This window comes from Urocampus carinirostris, chromosome 4 (assembly GCF_059441175.1).
Source record: "Urocampus carinirostris isolate Australia breed hairy pipefish chromosome 4, RoL_Ucar_1.0, whole genome shotgun sequence".
In the NCBI taxonomy this organism is placed as follows: domain Eukaryota; kingdom Metazoa; phylum Chordata; class Actinopteri; order Syngnathiformes; family Syngnathidae; genus Urocampus; species Urocampus carinirostris.
In genome coordinates, this window is record NC_142352.1 from 5,367,109 (window position 1) to 5,384,689 (window position 17,581).

Genomic DNA, 17,581 nt, shown 5'->3' on the forward strand with positions numbered 1-17,581 from the left:
GTGATACCATCTGGTGTAGAGATACACACTTTAGGGGAAGTACCCTTAGCCCACCCTACAGGAAACTCGTGCAAACTGGAAATTCAACACATAGCACGCAAAGACTAATTTAAGTACAAATGACCTGAGGTACCTGAAGCCTTTTTTAAGTAAAAAAAAGTTCACTATTTGATTTCTTATCCATTAGAAGTAAGATCTTAAGCCTGAGCCTCACCAGAAATTCGAGTAGGATCGCGCCGTAAATATCAATCATTATGTTCAGGTTCGGGCCAGATTTCTCTCTCGCTGAATTGTTTTCCAACATTAAGCACCTATTATTGTTCTTTGTTTCTTTTTCTTTGTGGAAGATCCGCATAATGGATTCCGTCCCGCTCTCGCGTATCTCAGCCCGCGTCGGCCTTCTTGTCCACGCTCGGTCAAAAACCTCTACTCCTCCCGCGTCCTGACAAATAAACTAAACAAATTCGGATTTTGCTTTGGGTTCGGTCCCCTAAATCAACTTAGTCGGGCCTCAGTCGGGCTTAGTACCCTCCAGTGGTTAATACATCCTTACCGACTGAGAGTATACAACTGTGACAAAATAACAACTACATAGATCTACAAATAAAACACAGAACACAAAATGGCAGTTTAATAAATGGTCTTTATATTCATTATACAAAATTACAACAATTTCAGCTGGATTGATAGGCCAGATCTACCTTTAGTGTCCCTTATAGAATGGAGCTAAATCTTGTTTAAAATTCTGCAAAAAAAACCCAGTTGTTATTTTTCTAAATTTTGTATGTTTTAATCCATTGCTGACCAGGGGATCACTGGGTATGAAAAGCTTAGTTTTGTGGTAATCGTTGCGGTTAATACAACTACAGTGGATAATTTGATTTGGGCATAATCCTGGTTGTAGTGACATCCAGTGTCTATATTTAAAACTGCAGGTATGACAAGATGTGGATGCATTTTCCTCTTGTGCTGCTCCCATCATTGTGTTGCAAGGCTGATTAAATGTGTTTGGGCTGAGAGTTTGACACCCCTGGTTTAGACAATATCTTAATTTTTAACTAACGTTTCTAAACCTTCAGGGGACATTCCATGCATCCGGATGGTTCTTTGTGACCGGCTATCAATGCCTGCTTTTAAAGTATCTCTGTTGTTTTGTTTTTATAGTTCCAGACCAGCAATACGAAGTGAAAGTCTGGGCCTTCAACAAGCAGGCCGACGGCTCAGCAGCAGTCTGGAAAGGAAGAACAGAAAAGGCTAATAAAGGTGAAAATCCCAGAGAACTAGTATATACTGTAGTATAGTATAACTTCTTATAAAAAAATAAATTGCATGATTACAATGAATGGCTACTACACACGCTAACCGTTTGTAAATTAACGTATTTTCCGCACTATAAGGCGCACCTAAAAGTCTTAATTTTTTTCAAAAGCTGACCATGCGCCTTATAATACAGTGCGCCTTATATATAACATTAAATCGCAAAGTCTCGCAACTTACGCAACAGCCGCCGACTCGATTTTCCCCCGAACGTGGAGTAGTCCGCGGTGTATGCTGGGATTTATATACCGGCGTTTCATTGGCTAACCAATCTGTCAATCATCATTTGAATCGATCACTATTGGCTAAAGTTATTCGGAGCCTCGGATAGGCTAGAGGGACGAAACAAACCCTGCAATTGGCCGAAAAAGATGTGTCAATCATCCGTTAAATCGATCGCTATTGGCTGAGGTTATTCGGAGCCTCGGATTGGCTAGATGGCCAAAACAAACCCTGCAATTGGCCGAGTTTAGCAATGGCGTAGCAAGCTTAGCAAGCTTGCTAAAGTACGCCATAAAGAAACATGTTTCATTAGTCTGTATTTGTAAATATTTTACTCTCCTGGATTTACTTCACTCACGGTTGCGTATCATTATTGAACGTGAGAACTTAGGTGAGCTATGCGGCTTTATATTTTCCCGGTATCTTGTTTTAGAACGATCTTGATGTTACTGTGATGAGTTGAGTGAATTCAACTCAATTCCAAGTGTTTATTGTCATATGCACAGTAAAGTTGCGAGCGAAAAAGAAAATAGAGACTAAGGAATGGTTGGCATTTCTTGAATCCCAAGACTTTAACCTTCCGAATGATATTTGAAATGATGCATTTGAGTGACATCGTACGGACACCGCATCCGCACGTGTTCTCGACACGTATTTGCGTCTTTGCAAGCTTTGGGAATGTTAAGGGGGTCATCAGTTGGACTGAACTATCTGACTGTTTTGTCGACGTTCCCATTGTAGCGCCTTATAATCCGGTGCGCCTTATCTATGGAAGATATAGGACCAAAAACTATTTTTGGGGTGCGCCCTATAACCCGGTGCGCCCTATAGTGCGGAAAATACGGTAATCAAATTACCGTAAATTCCGGACTATAGAGCGCACCTGATTATAAGCCGCACCCACCACATTTTAAGAGAATAGCCGCTTTTGTACTTACACAAGCCGCACCTGTATATAAGCCGCATGCGCCCACATTAAAACATGTAGCATAATCATTTAATTAATCCAAACTCTACTTTGAGTCCCGCGATTTTAACTGATGATAAAGTACGCAGTTCAAAAACCACAGCCGGCAAAACAACGGAAAATGATATAGGTACTTAACATTGGTTGCAGACTTGCAGAGTCCGGGTCCCCTTAAAAGTAATCCAAGGAAAAAAAGTGTATTTTTCCAAAGGTAAGGGTGGGAAAAATATATATCCACTATTGTCTGCCGTGTCCACAAACACTCACCTTTACCGGTCCCCCCTTCCCGTCATCCCTCGCGTCCGTTACGCTCCTTCTTTTTAATTGGTCAGTGCAAGACTTATCAGAAAAAGTGTCCAAAATAAATACAAATAAATACATTACAAAAATGGGCAACACGGCGGCGCAGTGGTTAGCGCATGTGCGGCACAGTTCAAGTCATGGGAACCTCCTGCGTAGGTTCAAATCCAGCTCCAGACTTCCTGTGTGGAGTTTGTATGTTCTCCCCGTGCTTGCGTGGGTTTCCTCCGGGCACTCCGGTTTCCTCCCACTTTCCAAAAACATGCATTTCAGGTGAATTGGCCAGTCCAAATTGTCCCTAGGTGTGAATGAGCGAGCGAGTTGTCTGTCCCCGTGTGCCCTGCGATTGGCTGGCAACCAGTTCAGGGTGTCCCCTGCCCACTGCCCGATGATTGCTGGGATGGGCTCCAGCACCCCCGCGACCCTACTGAGGATAAGCGGTGCAGCTAATGAGATGAGATGAGATGAGACATTACAAAAATATACAGTTGCAAATACATATTATACATGGTTACACATATTTACAAAGAAAGACGGTACACCGAAAGAGTTTTCAAAGCTTCAATATTAATATTATAACTTTCGTGCCTGTGAAGGGTAGCAAAACGCTACTAGCAACCAATCGCAACATAGTGATCCGGGCTGTTAAAAAAAACTCACGATACTTGGGGAAACCACAGTAAACCGTCCTCATCTTCCTCCTTGTAACTGACGTCATCAAAGTCGTTTTCCTTCAGTATGGGAAAGAGACTTTGTCATATAGACGTCGTCCCACGCTCCCTTAATCAAAAACACGCTAGCAACACGCTCGCAAGGTAGAGTTTACGTGCAATAGCTCTGTTTCCTTCTTTATCGGACTGCTCGATTGCATTTAGCTTCTAAGCTGCGTCATGTGCCTTGAACTCGAGCGCCGCATCACTGAATAAGCCGCAGGGTTGAACGTTTCGGAAAAAAGTAGCGGCTTATAGTCCGGAATTTACTGTAATTTAGTTTCATCACCACATTTCATACGTAGTTAATATTGAAAAAGGTGCCAACACATTTCCGGTTTTGCACCTGTTATGCATTATCTGAATAATGCCGGCCCAAAAAATAATGGACTCATTTCTCCTCTATAAGGGCATCGTTAATGTTTTCAGACGTCACCGCTCTGTTTTGTATTTAGAGCGCTAGTGTTGTGAAAAAGGGCATTTGGCCGTTTTCCTCTGTACCCAACACACTTAAGGAATTTGGCGATCGAGCACCAACACTATCTTACATGTTTGATACCCGATGGAATTGGCGCAATTCCGTTTTACTCCAAAAAGTGCCACCGCAAACCTGACGCCTGTGTTCCGCCAGTAATGTTTTTTTTTGTATTTAAATCTGAACACGTGAATCGTTGGACATTGTTTGATCTCGTCTTGTAAATTGTTCCAAAGTTTGACTCCACACACAGACACACACATACTTTTCCTGGTGGTTCTCACCTTTGGGATTATGAATTTACTACAGCCCCTTAAATTATAATTTCCCTCTTTTCGAATGAATGATTTTTGGATTTTTTCTGGCACTAAGTTTCTGTTGTGCAGTGAAACTTTTTACTAAATCATCTAATTTGAATAATTTAGACTGCAGGAATAAAATATTAGTATGATCCCGATCAATGTTCCCTGTAATTTTCCACGGGTCTGAGCGTTCACACAAAGTCGTGAGCAACGCTTGAAACAACAGTGAGCAACAGCAACCCCAAGTGTGGCAACTAAATCATTATCAAACATGTCCAAATTTGACATCACGTTACATTTTGCTGAGTTTCCGGCAATGCAAAATTATTTTTCACTTTTGAATGGATTGACTCATGTACGATTGCAAAGGTTGCAGGGCCTACAAACGTCATTTGTTTTTACAACAATTCTTTCACAAGATATCCATTTCTTTTTTTTTTTTTTTGTATCTTTTGTCGCATAATATTAACATTTTGGGGGCTTATTTAGTCGGTTGCACGATACAGAACTGTATTTAATTACAATTTTTAGTGGAAGTGCAATGTTGGCAACAAGATTAACTTGATATAATTGGAAATTATTAGAATGAAGCACAAACTTTCCTCTTTTTCCCTTTTTTTTTCCTTTTTTTAAACATTTCTTTTTGAAAAATTCCTTCTGGCTGTTACTTTTTCTTGCTTTTTTGTTTTTTTATGACCTTTTTTACCTTTATTTGCTTCTTTCTTTTCTTCTGGATTATTTTCTGAAATTTTCCTGCTCTTTTTTTCTCTTTTTCCCTCCTTTTGTGCACAATTTTACATAATATTTGGTCTTGTAGGGATTAAATAAGCAAAAACAACCTGAAGAGCCGTTTAGGACCCGAAAGAGCCGGTTCTTTTTAGTGAGCCGAGTCGAAGAAGCCGGTTCTCGAAAAACTCTTTACTCGACTTCGTTCTACTTCGACATTGACTTCAAAATACCGCATTTAGCACACAGCGTCAGGGGAACCCGTGTATTTTAACCTTCATGCACTGTAACTTTGACTTAATTCGCTTCTTAATTAGCAATTTCGAGCCCTCATTTTTGTGAGCTGGCTAGATTTTCTTGTGCAAGCTCTGGGTAGTGCGCAATTGTGCACACACGCAGCTTAGAGGGAACATTGATCCTGATGTCCTACCCTGTGTTTGGTTCTAATTGCACATTTTTGGAGGATAAAAATGTGCTCTTTCGGCATTTTAGCCGTTGCGTTGCCCATGCGGCCGCCTCCTCTGCCACCGAGCAGCATCCAGGCAATGGCTAATAGCTCCACGTCCATTCGACTCCGTTGGGAAAAGCCTCGCTTCAGCACCGTGCGCATCATCAACTACACCGTGCGCTGCAGCCCGGTTGGGACCACCAACGCCTCCCTGGTCACGTACCACACCAGGTGAGCCTGAATGTCCGTCTTTTCCTCGGCTTTATCCCCAGAGCCATTACCACCCTAAACAGACACCGCACAAAAAACTGAAAAACTCTTGCAAAAACACTACCTCATACGAACGTAAAATGGTACTCATGTCTATGTTTCTTGCACATGTTGACTGCACTGTTTAATGCTCACCTTGCACAATGTTGACTACCGTAAAATCCGGACTATAGAGCGCACCTGCTTATAAGCCGCACCCACCACTTTTATACTTAGACAAGCCGCACTTTATTAAAACTTGTGACACTATCACAAGTTTAACCCAGACCAGGCTGTAAGTTCCACGATTGTAACTTACTGAATAGTAGACAATCTTAGAACCACAATTGGCATCATGAATGGAAAATGATACCCGTAATTAACGTATAATGCAGACTTGTAAAGTCCGGGTCCCGTTGAAAGTACCGTAAATTCCGGACAATAAGCCGCTACTTTTTGTCCAAATGTTCAGCCCTGCGGCTTATTCAGTGAAGCGGCTTATTTAAGTAATTTTTCTAACGAACACCAGCGGTACTCGAGTACAAAAGGTAGAATCTGGGCCGGTGGAATTGTGCGCCGAGGTAAACTGCATCCTCTTGGATTATGATGGAATTGTCCGTATGACAGAGGATAGAGGTTTCGTTTCTAATGTGAGGAAGACGCACTTGAAGACGTCAATAATGACGAGAAAGACGAGGACGGCTCGCCGCGAATTTCATAATTGCGACACAGCTATTTTTTAAAAGCTACGCTTTGAGCCCTACGAGCGTGTTAGGAGTAGTGTGGTGGTACCTTTCACGGGCACGGTTTGGGATGAAAGTTATATTATTATTATTAAAGCTTTGAAAACTCTCTCGGTGTACCGTCTTTCTTCATAAATATGTGTAACCATGTATAATATGTATTTGCAACTGTATATTTTTGTCATGTATTTATTTGTATTTATTTTGGACACTTGTTCTGATAAGTATTGCACTGACCAATTAAAAAGAAGGGGCGTAACAGACGCGGGGGATTATGGGAAGTAGGGACCAGTAAAGGTGAGTGTTTGTGGACACCGCAGACAAAGGTGCATGTATATTTTTCCCACCCTTACCTTTGGAAATATACACTTTTTTTTCCTTGGATTACTTTCAACGGGCACCTGGATTTTGCATGTCTGCATCAAATGATAACAACCGGTATCATTTTCCGTTCAATCAGCTGATTATGAGAATCTAGATATGCAGGCATGTGACGGTCAGGACATTGATTAAGCCCCTCCGCTGAAAACAAGCCTTTCAACCTAGTGGCTCAGAGGTGTAATATGATATGTCTGATAGTTAGCAAGCAACAGAGAAACATCAAACCTATACAGGTTCTCACCAATGTAGATACATGCGGCTAATATACCGGTGCGGCTTGTGTATGTAATAGATCCGTTTTCCTCCCAAAATGTGGGGGTTGCGGCTTATAATCAGGTGCGCCTTATAGTCCGGAATTTACTGTAATCCAAGGAAACAAAATGTATATTTCCAAAGTTAAGGGTGGGAAAAATATATATCCACTATTGTCCGCTGCGACAACAGACAGATCTACCGGTGACTCAGCTTTACCCCACTTCCCATCAGCCCGCGTTTGCTCTGCCCCCTCTTTTTGACTCGCTCGTAGAACACATAACAGAAAAAAAATCTAAAATGAATACATTACAAAAATATACAGTTGCAAATACATATTATTTATGGTTACACATATTTACGAAGAAAGACGGTTCACCGAGTTTTCAAAGCTTTAATAATAATAATATAACTTTCATTCCAAACCGTTCCTTTAAAAGGTACCAACACGTTAGTAGGATCACGCTCGCGATGCAACAAACGTGTCCGTCAAAAGAAAGCATCCCGTGATCGTGAAATTCACGGTAGATCGTCCTCAACTTCCTCCTCATAACTATCGCCATCAAGGGCGTCCTCCTCATTATCGGAACGTGCCTTTCCTTTACAGACAATGTATGCATAAATTTAGAGGTTGCAGTCTTTCTTGGCGCACATATTCTACTGGTCTTAATCTTACCTTTTATACTCCAACGCCGCTGGTGGCCGTTAAAAAAATTACATAAATTGGCCGCTTCACTAGATAAGCCGCAGGGCTGAACATTTAGGAAAAAAGTAGTGGCTTAATGTCCGGAATTTACGGTATTTTTTTTTTTTTTGCACTATGATGACTATATTTGCACCAAATGCATATGTTGACTATTTTTTTGCACTATTTTTGCACCAAATGCATATTGCACAAACCCTTACGATACCAAACTATGTGACATCCTACATGCCAAAATTTCTTGTTTAAATATTGTGTAAATTATAACTCCTAACCTTATCCTCCTTGTTTTATAACCTTATCTTCTCTGTTCCTTTATCTTCTTGGTTTTTTACCTCACTGTGAATGTGTGAAACTAGAGTGTCATGCCCAATTTCGTTGTCACAATATGTTAACCCATTTTGTAACAATGACAATAAAGGTATATTCTATTCTATTGTATCAACTATTCTCTCGCCTTGGTCGCGGCCACTCAGGGTCGAGACGCCGGACCGCACTGCATCGTGTTTTAAGAGGCGTTACATCATTTTTATGAAAGAGATGAGATGATGAAAAGTGGCGAGGCTGGACCAGGCTGACGTACTAAATCAGGGGTGTCAAACTCATTTTAACTCGGGGGCCACACGATAGAACAAACATTCTGTCGGGGGCCGGACTAGTAGATTAAAGAGAAAGAAAACGAGAGATATAGAAATAAGAGAAAGAGGGAGGGAAAAGGAGAGAGGGCGGGACAAAGAAAGAGAGAGGGAGAGAGCGTGAGAAACAAAAGAGATAAAAAAGAGAAGTCGTGAGAAAGGGGGGAAAGAAAAGGAGAGGAAGAAAGAAATCCAAAGAGAAATAGAAAGGCAGAAGGAGAGAAAAGATAAAAGAAAGCTCAAAGGGTTGGAAGAGAGAGAGAGAGACAGAGAGACAGAAAGAGAGAATTTGAGAGAGAGAGGGAGAGAGAGGTTGAGAGAGAGAGAGAGGTTGAGAGAGACAGAGAGACAGATGTAGAGAGAGAGAAACAGAGACAGACAAAGACAGAGAGAGAGACAGAGAGAGTGAGAGAAAGAGAGAGACAGAGATGTTAGGAGACAGATATGTTGAGAGAGAGACAGAGAGAGAGAGAGATGTTCAGAGAGACAGAAAGATGTAGAGAGACAGAGAGATATTGAGAGAGACAGAAAGATGTAGAGAGAGAGAGAGATGTTGAGAGAGACAGAAAGATGTAGAGAGAGAGAGAGAGATGCAGAGAGAGAGAGAGAGAGATGTAGAGAGAGAGATGGAGAGATAGATGGAGAGAGATGTAGAGAAAATAGAAACTAAGGGATGGTTGGCATTTCTTGAATCCCAAGACTTTAACCTTCCGAATGATATTTGGAACGATGCATTTGAGCGATTGGTGACATCGTACGGACACCGCATCCGCACGTGTCTACAACACGTATTTGCTTCTTTGCAAGCTTTCGGAATGTTAAGGGGGTAATAAGTTGGACTGAACTATCTGACTGTTTTGTCCACGTTCCCATTGTAGCGCCTTATAATCCGGTGCGTCTTATGTATGTCAAAAATAGGACCAAACACTATTTTTTCGGGGTGCGCCCTATAACCCGGTGCGCCTTATAGTGAGGAAAATACGGTATATCCAGTACTGTAATCCTTCGTTTATCGCAGTTGACCATGCAAAAAATCTAGCTGTACACATACATATGAGTAAATTGCATTTAAGTAATATATTTAAGTATTGATTGATTTGTTTATGTGTACATTTATTTGTATGGCATTCATTTGTAGATATGTTTTCATACATGTATTGTACTTGTACATATGGCAGGATTAGCCCTCCATGAGTTTGGAGGATTTATATGCACGGTTGGGTAAGGTTACTTTAACTTGATTACTTTCAATTACTTTTGGATGACTCCAATACCAAATATGCTAATAAAAGATAAAAGAAAATAAATATGACTAAAATCATGACTCCCAACACGTGGTAAGCTTTCTCTCCCGGCTTTGATCTCTTTGATCTCCGGCAAAACTAACATAAAATGCGACAGAAAGAAAATGAAAATAAATCCAAACAGCTTGCGATCTGACTCTAGTCTCCAGTATCCAGTATCGATCCCGCCTGTCTCTTCCTGTCCAGTATTCACCCCGTCTGTCCGGTATCTGCTCGTGTATCTGGTATCGATCACGTCGGCCTCTGCCTTCCTGTTTTTCCACATCGGACTTCTGTCTTACTTCTTCCCCCCAGCGATCACCGAATCACTGGCGTTTGTGTTCACATGCATGACTGCCCCCTTCCCGTAATATAAATCTTGTGTGAAAACGTTACGCATCTGGGTCCTTCACCTGTTCAGGTTCTGACATTGAGGTGTGTCATGCAGGGTTGGGTAGGATTACTTTAACTGGATTACTTTCAATTACTTTTGGATGACTCCAATACCAAATATGCTAATAAAAGACAAAAGAAAATAAATATGACTAAAATGATGACTCACAACACGTGGTAAGCTTTCTCTCCCGGCTTTGATCTCTTTGATCTCCGGCAAAACGAACATAAAATGCGACAGAAACAAAATGAAAATAAATCCAAACAGCTTGCCAACATCATTTTTGCCGTTCCATGTATTCCGTTACTCCCAAAGCCTGCACACAGCTTAATAATTGTATTCATATTTAGTTTCTTTTGTCTTTAATTAGCATATTTGGTATTGGAGTCATCCAAAAGTCATTGAAAGTAATCCAGTTAAAGTAACCCTACCCAACCCTGTTTACATGCACTTTGTATTATTCTCATTGTACGTATTAAAACACAGGATGAGTACTTCACTTGTCCTGTTCTCTTGTATCCGCCAAGGACTCAATTTATCAACAGAATACTAAAAAACAAGAGTGCCTCTTGACTTAGCTCGTTTTGTCCTTGACAGTGCCGCTCAGGAGCTTCTGATCGGGGCGCTGAAGCCCTTCACTCGCTACGAGCTGGCAGTACAGTCCAATGGCGTGGACGCCGTGGGACCTTTCAGCGGCACCGTGGAGGAGTCCACCTTTTCTGATCGTGAGTATTAAGTATACACGTTAGTAGACACTGAAAATGAGGCGAGAAGACATCAGTGGAATTTGAACTTTGCTGGAGGACCGGGAGCGAAGATAGCTAGATGGATGGATAGATAGATGTCTAGATAGATAGATAGATGTCTAGATAGATAGAAAGATGTCTAGATAGATAGATAGATGTCTAGATAGATAGAAAGATGTCTAGATAGATAGATAGATTGATAGATAGAGATACAGTAGATAGATAGAAAGATGTCTAGATAGATAGAAAGATAGATGGATAGAAGATAGATGTCTAGATGGATAGAAGATAGATGTCTAGATAGATGTCTAGATAGATGTCTAGATAGATAAATAGAAAGATAGATAGATAGATAGATAGATATCTAGATGTCTAGATGTCTAGATGTCTAGATATCTAGATAGATAGATGTCTAGAAATATATCTAGATAGATAGATAGATGTCTAGATAGATAGATAGATAGATAGATATATCTCTAGATGGATAGCTAGATGGATGGATAGAAGATAGATGTCTAGATGGATAGAAAATAGATGTCTAGATGGATAGAAGATAGATGTCTAGAAAGATATCTAGATAGATAGATAGATGTCTAGATAGATAGATAGATGTCTAGATAGATAGATAGATATATCTATCTATCTATCTATCTATCTCTAGATGGATGGATAGAAGATAGATGTCTAGATGGATAGAAAATAGATGTCTAGATGGATAGAAGATAGATGTCTAGATAGAGGTCTAGATAGATAGATAGATGTCTAGATAGATAGATAGATATATCTATCTATCTATCTATCTATCTCTAGATAGATGGATAGAAGATAGATGTCTAGATGGATAGAAGATAGATGTCTAGATGGATAGAAGATAGATGTCTAGATAGATAGATAGATAGATAGATAGATATCTAGATAGATATCTAGATAGATATCTAGATAGATGTCTAGATATATGTCTACCTGTAGATAGATTGATGGATGTCTAGATAGATGTCTAGATAGATAGATGTCTAGATAGATGTCTAGATAGATGTCTAGATAGATAGATGTCTAGATAGATAGATATATCTCTAGATGGATAGCTAGATGGATGGATAGAAGATAGATGTCTAGATGGATGGAAGATAGATGTCTAGATAGAGGTCTAGATGGATAGATAGATAGATATATGTCTAGATAGATAGATCGATAGACAGATGTCTAGATAGATAGATGTCTAGATAGATAGATAGATAGATAGATGTTTAGATAGATAGATAGATAGATAGATAGATAGATAATGTATTCATCCCTGTAGGGAAATTCACACTTCCAGCAGTATCTTTGTGTTGAAAAATAAAATGATAAAATAAAAAATATAAGATATAGAATACAAAAATACCCTATATAACGTGTTCATATAGAGTATTTAAATAGTGATTCGGAAAGTACACACTGTAATAAAAATAGGGTAATATGCAAATGCAGGAGTGGGGTTTAATGTGGGCTTTTACTCCCCCGGGTGGAGTTAAAGGGCCTCATGGCACGAGGAGAAGCTCTCAGATAAGAACATTCCATCTCTTTCTAAAGCCTTCCTCCGATGCCCCTCTTTTTTATAAAATCTTCAAGCTTAGAAAAAAAAACGGTAGGCACTAAAAGGTGTGGATATCAAAGAACATTAAAAAAATTGGTTGACAGTGACAATGATGCTATAGTAAGAACAATAAACAACAGTGAGCCAAAATAAGGAACAGGCATACCATGAAATCTCTTTTGCACTTGTAAAAACAGAACAAACTTATCAGTGAGTCTGTTTTTTAAAAAATATGTGCAGTAATCCCTCAGTTTTCGCTGGGGTTGTGTACCAAAAATGTCCTGCGATAGTCAAAAGCCGCAAAGTAGAAATCTTTGTTTAGTCATTTATTCATTTATTAGTTACTTTATTATCCATTAAACCCAAAGAACAAACCCAATTTAGAAGTTCAGCTATTTGTTTAAAGAATAAAAATACTGTACTTTAAAAAGGTTAACAAGTAACTTCTGCACTGTCAAATTATAATGTTAAAAATAATCTTGTATTGATTCCGTCATGAACCGGAACAGGATCAGGACCCAAATGCGTGACGTCTCTCACACAAGCCTTTTATTTTACGGGAAATGGTGAGTCATGCACGTTGGGCAGCAGTCTGGCGTGGAATGACAGAAAGCCATTTCCCGAGCAGATATCAGACAGGTGGGGTCGATACCGGACAGTATGGGACAGACAGGATTTATATCAAAACTGGATATCGAAATTAAACAGGACAAACTAGACGGGAACGAAAACTGGAGAGAATAATAAATAGGACAAAAATAGACGGGAACGATACCGGACAGGAAACGCAGAAAGGAAACCGGTCAAAACCCCCGTCTTGCTGGCCATAGGTTGGTTGACGGACTGACAAAGGGTGAGTGAGAGCACTGAACTTACATAGAAGGAAAGCCAATCTGTCAACGAGCCGCAGCTGGCGCCGAATGGGTGGGGGCAATTTGGGCACAGACAATTGACAAGACATAAAACAAAACAAAAAAATATGTCCGGAAAAAAAGTAAACCCTAAAATAAGCCTTACGAGGAAGGACAGACGTACGGTATCTATCCGTATACATTGGAAAACGTACAGAATGTGTTGTGTTTGCCCTTTTAGCCTTTTGCTCTCTCTTCCTTTTTTTCTTTTCTCTCTTTTCTCTTTTCTCTTTCTCTCATTTCCTTTTCTCCTCCTCTTTTTCTCTCTTTCAATTTCTCTTTGGACTTCTTTCTTTCTCTTTCCGTCCCCCTCTCCACTATTTCTCTTTTTATCTCGTTTCATGCTCTCTCCCTCTCTCTCTCTCGTAGTCTCTCTCTCTTTCTCTTTTTTGTCCTGCCCGCTCTCCTTTTTTCTCCCTCTCTTTCTCTTATTTCTTTCTCTATCTTTTTCTTTCTCTCTAATAATCAAATAGTCCGGCCCCAGAGAGAATGTTTGTTCTATCGTGTGGCCCTCTAGTTAAAATGAGTTTGACACCTCTGCTCTAGAAACTGTCAATTTAGACAACATGATAATGTTTTTTAAAAAAAAATCAACAAAAACTGGTGCCGGGAATTCATTTTCAAACATTGGAATAATTTTGGTACCTCCAGGGTTGGGTAGGGTTACTTTAAGTGGATTACTTTCAATGACTTTTGGATTACTCCAATACCAAATATGCTAATAAAAGACAAAAAAAAACTAAATATGAATAAAATGAGTAAATTTATTCATATTGAGTTTTCCAGACATCGCGGCGAGGTGGTGTAGCTCACTTTGGGCTTCATTGGCATGCCCATGGGAGGAGCCGGCACACCATCTTGCGGAAAGACGTGGGCCAAGAGGAGAAGGCAGGAGAACGTGAGAGAGGAGGCTGGCCAGAGACTCTAATTCGACTAATTCGGCCGAGTTCACTTAGTGAACTTAGGGAGTAACGGAATACGTGGAACGGCAAATATGATGTCGGCAAGCTGTTTGGATTTATTTTCATTTTGTTTCTGTCGCATTTTATGTTAGTTTTGCCGGAGATCAAAGAGATCAAAGCCAGGAGAGAAAGCTTACCACGTGTTGTGAGTCATCATGGGGGCGGCAGTAGCTCAGGAGGTAGAGCGATCGTTTTAAGATTAAGGGATCCCAGTTCGAATCCCGGCTTGTCCGTGTTACATGTCGAAGTGTCCTTGGGTAAGACATTGAACCCCTTATTACCCCCAATAAGCAGGTTAGCGCCTTACATGGTTGCACAGATCACGGCCGCTATTGGGAAATGTGAAGCACATTGTAAAGCGCTTTGGGAAGTCATTGACTTGAAAAGCGCTATAGAAATGCAGATCATTTCATTTTCATTTCATCATTTTATTCATATTTAGTTTATTTTGTTTTTTATTAGCATATTTGGTATTGGAGTCATCCAAAAGTCATTGAAAGTAATCCAGTTAAAGTAACCCTACCCAACCCTGCCAGGGGTATATAATAATAATAATAATAATAATAATAATAATTTCCTTTGTATTGTCATTCTTTGTTAGAACGAAATGTCGATACACCTGACCCGTTGTAGCGAGCTGATGCAGCCGCAGCCAACAGAGGGCGCCGCCATTTTACCAATGTTATGTACCCACATTTGCAACCAATGATTTATGGACTAATCCAAATAATGGAAAAATACAACCACCACCACTGTTTTCCTGAGCTTTCCAAATATGGTTCTCCGGGCTGTACCCAGGTGTCAGCAGCACAAGGCCACAGATGGTCTCTCTAGAACATCACAATCCCCGCCCGAGACTAAACACACACCCCTCCAGCTGAGAACCTCATTTGCGACTTTTAATTACCAAGCCGCTTCGCTAACTCCTTTGTTTGGGCTTCCATCAAGGGCCTTCCTCGCCGCCGCAGGAGCTTCGCCTGAGCACCATCGACTCTTCTGCCGTACTGTTGAGCTGGCGCCCCCCGCTGGAGCCCAACGGCGTCATCTTAAATTACTGGATCTTGTTCAGCAGCAACCTCAGCCAACCTGAGCACTCGTGGAGGAACCTCTCTCAGGACGGTGAGAAATGCTAGGATCATAATATTCGCACTAAAAGTTGCACGCCCCCAAAACTGATTTTTGTGATGTGTTTTCAGATAGATAGGTAGATAGATGGATGTCTAGATAGATAGATAGATGGATAGATAGATAGATAGATGTCTAGATACATGTCTAGATACATGCCTACATAGATAGATGGTTAGATGTCTAGATACATGTCTACATAGATAGATGGTTAGATGTCTAGATACATGTCTACATAGATAGATGGTTAGATGTCTAGATAGATAGATAGGTAGATGTCTACATAGATAGATAGATAGATAGATAGATAGATAGATAGATAGATAGATAGATAGATAGATAGATAGATAGATGTCTAGGTAGGTGGGTAGGTGTCTAGGTAAGTGGGTAGGTAAATGTCTACATAGATAGATGTCTAGATAGATAGATAGATAGATAGATAGATAGATAGATCAGATATAGTTAGGTAGGTAACTAAATAGGTAGGTAGGTAAAAGTCTAGATAGATAGATAGGTAGATGTCTAGATAGATAGATAGATAGATAAGATATAGTTAAGTAGGTAGGTAGGTAGATGTCTAGATAGATAGATAGGTAGATGTCTACATAGATAGATGTCTAGATAGATAGATGTCTAGACAGATAGATGTCTAGATAGATAGATAGATGCCTAGATAGATAGATAGTTAGATGTCTAGATAGATAGATAGGTAGATGGATAAATAAATAGATGTCTAGATAGAAAGATCGATAGATAGATGTCTAGATGGATAGATAGATAGATACATAAATAGATATGTGTCTAGATAGATAGGTGTCTAGATAGATAGATGTCTAGATAGATAGATAGATGTCTAGATGGATAGATGTCTAGATAGATAGATAGATAAGATAGATATATATATAGATATTTAGATAGATAGATAGATAGACGAGGCAATTTGTGATAAACATAGAATACAGATTTAAAAGAGAAACATAATAAAAGACTTGAAAAATAAATACTAGGATAGAGACCGTATTTATAAGTGTATAATGTGCAACCCTATTTTTTTCTCATTAAAAAAGGGTCTAAAACTTTGTTTCCTTTGTTCACCTTTTTTAAACGTAGGATAGTAAGTGACAAACATATGTGCGGCTATAATTCTATTTATTCGTAGACAATATATTTATTATAATGCTAAGAAGGGAGCAGAAAATACAATAGAATTTATCTTCATTGCAACATGAGAAACGCATAAACTTAATAATTAATCTCTGGTACCATGACTAAAAATAGCATGTCAATGAGATAAAATGGACTGCCTTTTCGCAAGTCATCTATACCACTGGTGATCCAGTGCTCTGACAACTAAGCTAAACTTTGGCCTGTTAAAACTGCACATGGCCCATAGAAAATTTATATTCCAAGGACTTTTTTTTCTGTGAAAAACCCCCAGAGTGTTATTTTGTTATTATTTCTTTCATAGATAGTGTTATTATTTATTTTCTGAAATTTGTTCTGTGAAGAATCCTTTCTGGAAAATAATTAATTTACTTATAAAGCAACTGCATAAATGCATCATTAAGAAGATCAAAATCATTAAGAACTACAGATTCAGTATAAGAACCTTTTTAACGGGTGAAACAATGGCCAACAGTGACACCTGGTGGCCAAATATACAACTAGATATTCAAACAGGAGAACACTATTACCAACTCAGGAATGAAACAAGCTGTTGGATGGCTAAATTTTACTGGATTAGCATAAACAGAAATTAACAATTCATATCATGGGGAAAAACTAGGTAGTTGCTACTGCAACATGTTTCAAAAATTAGCAGATTTTTTTTTCAATTAAAATACATAGAAAATCATCCCAGCTAACCTGCCTAACTACCCACCGACCTAACTACCCACACACCTATACTTACCTTACCACCTACCTGCCTAGACAACCAATCTACCCACCCACCTGCCCATATACCTACACACCTACTCACCCACCTACCTACCTAGCCAACCAATCGACTAACCCAGGGGTGTCAAACTCATTTGAACTCGAGGGCCACACGATAGAACAAACATTCTGTCGGGGGCCGGACTAGTAGATTAAAGAGAAAAAAAAAGAGAGATACAGAAATAAAAGAAATAGGGAGGGAAAAGGAGAGAGGGC

At 39.7% G+C, this 17,581-nt stretch overlaps 1 protein-coding gene across 1 annotated transcript in view; it reads left to right on the forward strand.

Moving 5' to 3' along the window:
* The window catches only part of igdcc4 (immunoglobulin superfamily, DCC subclass, member 4), a 156,841-nt gene that overhangs the window by 117,830 nt on the left and 21,430 nt on the right, over positions 1 to 17,581 (forward strand). Inside the window, 4 exon segments of the mRNA XM_088333509.1 lie at positions 1,165 to 1,263; positions 5,512 to 5,698; positions 10,705 to 10,832; positions 15,251 to 15,421. Coding sequence (XP_088189635.1) covers positions 1,165 to 1,263; positions 5,512 to 5,698; positions 10,705 to 10,832; positions 15,251 to 15,421 — 585 coding nt within the window.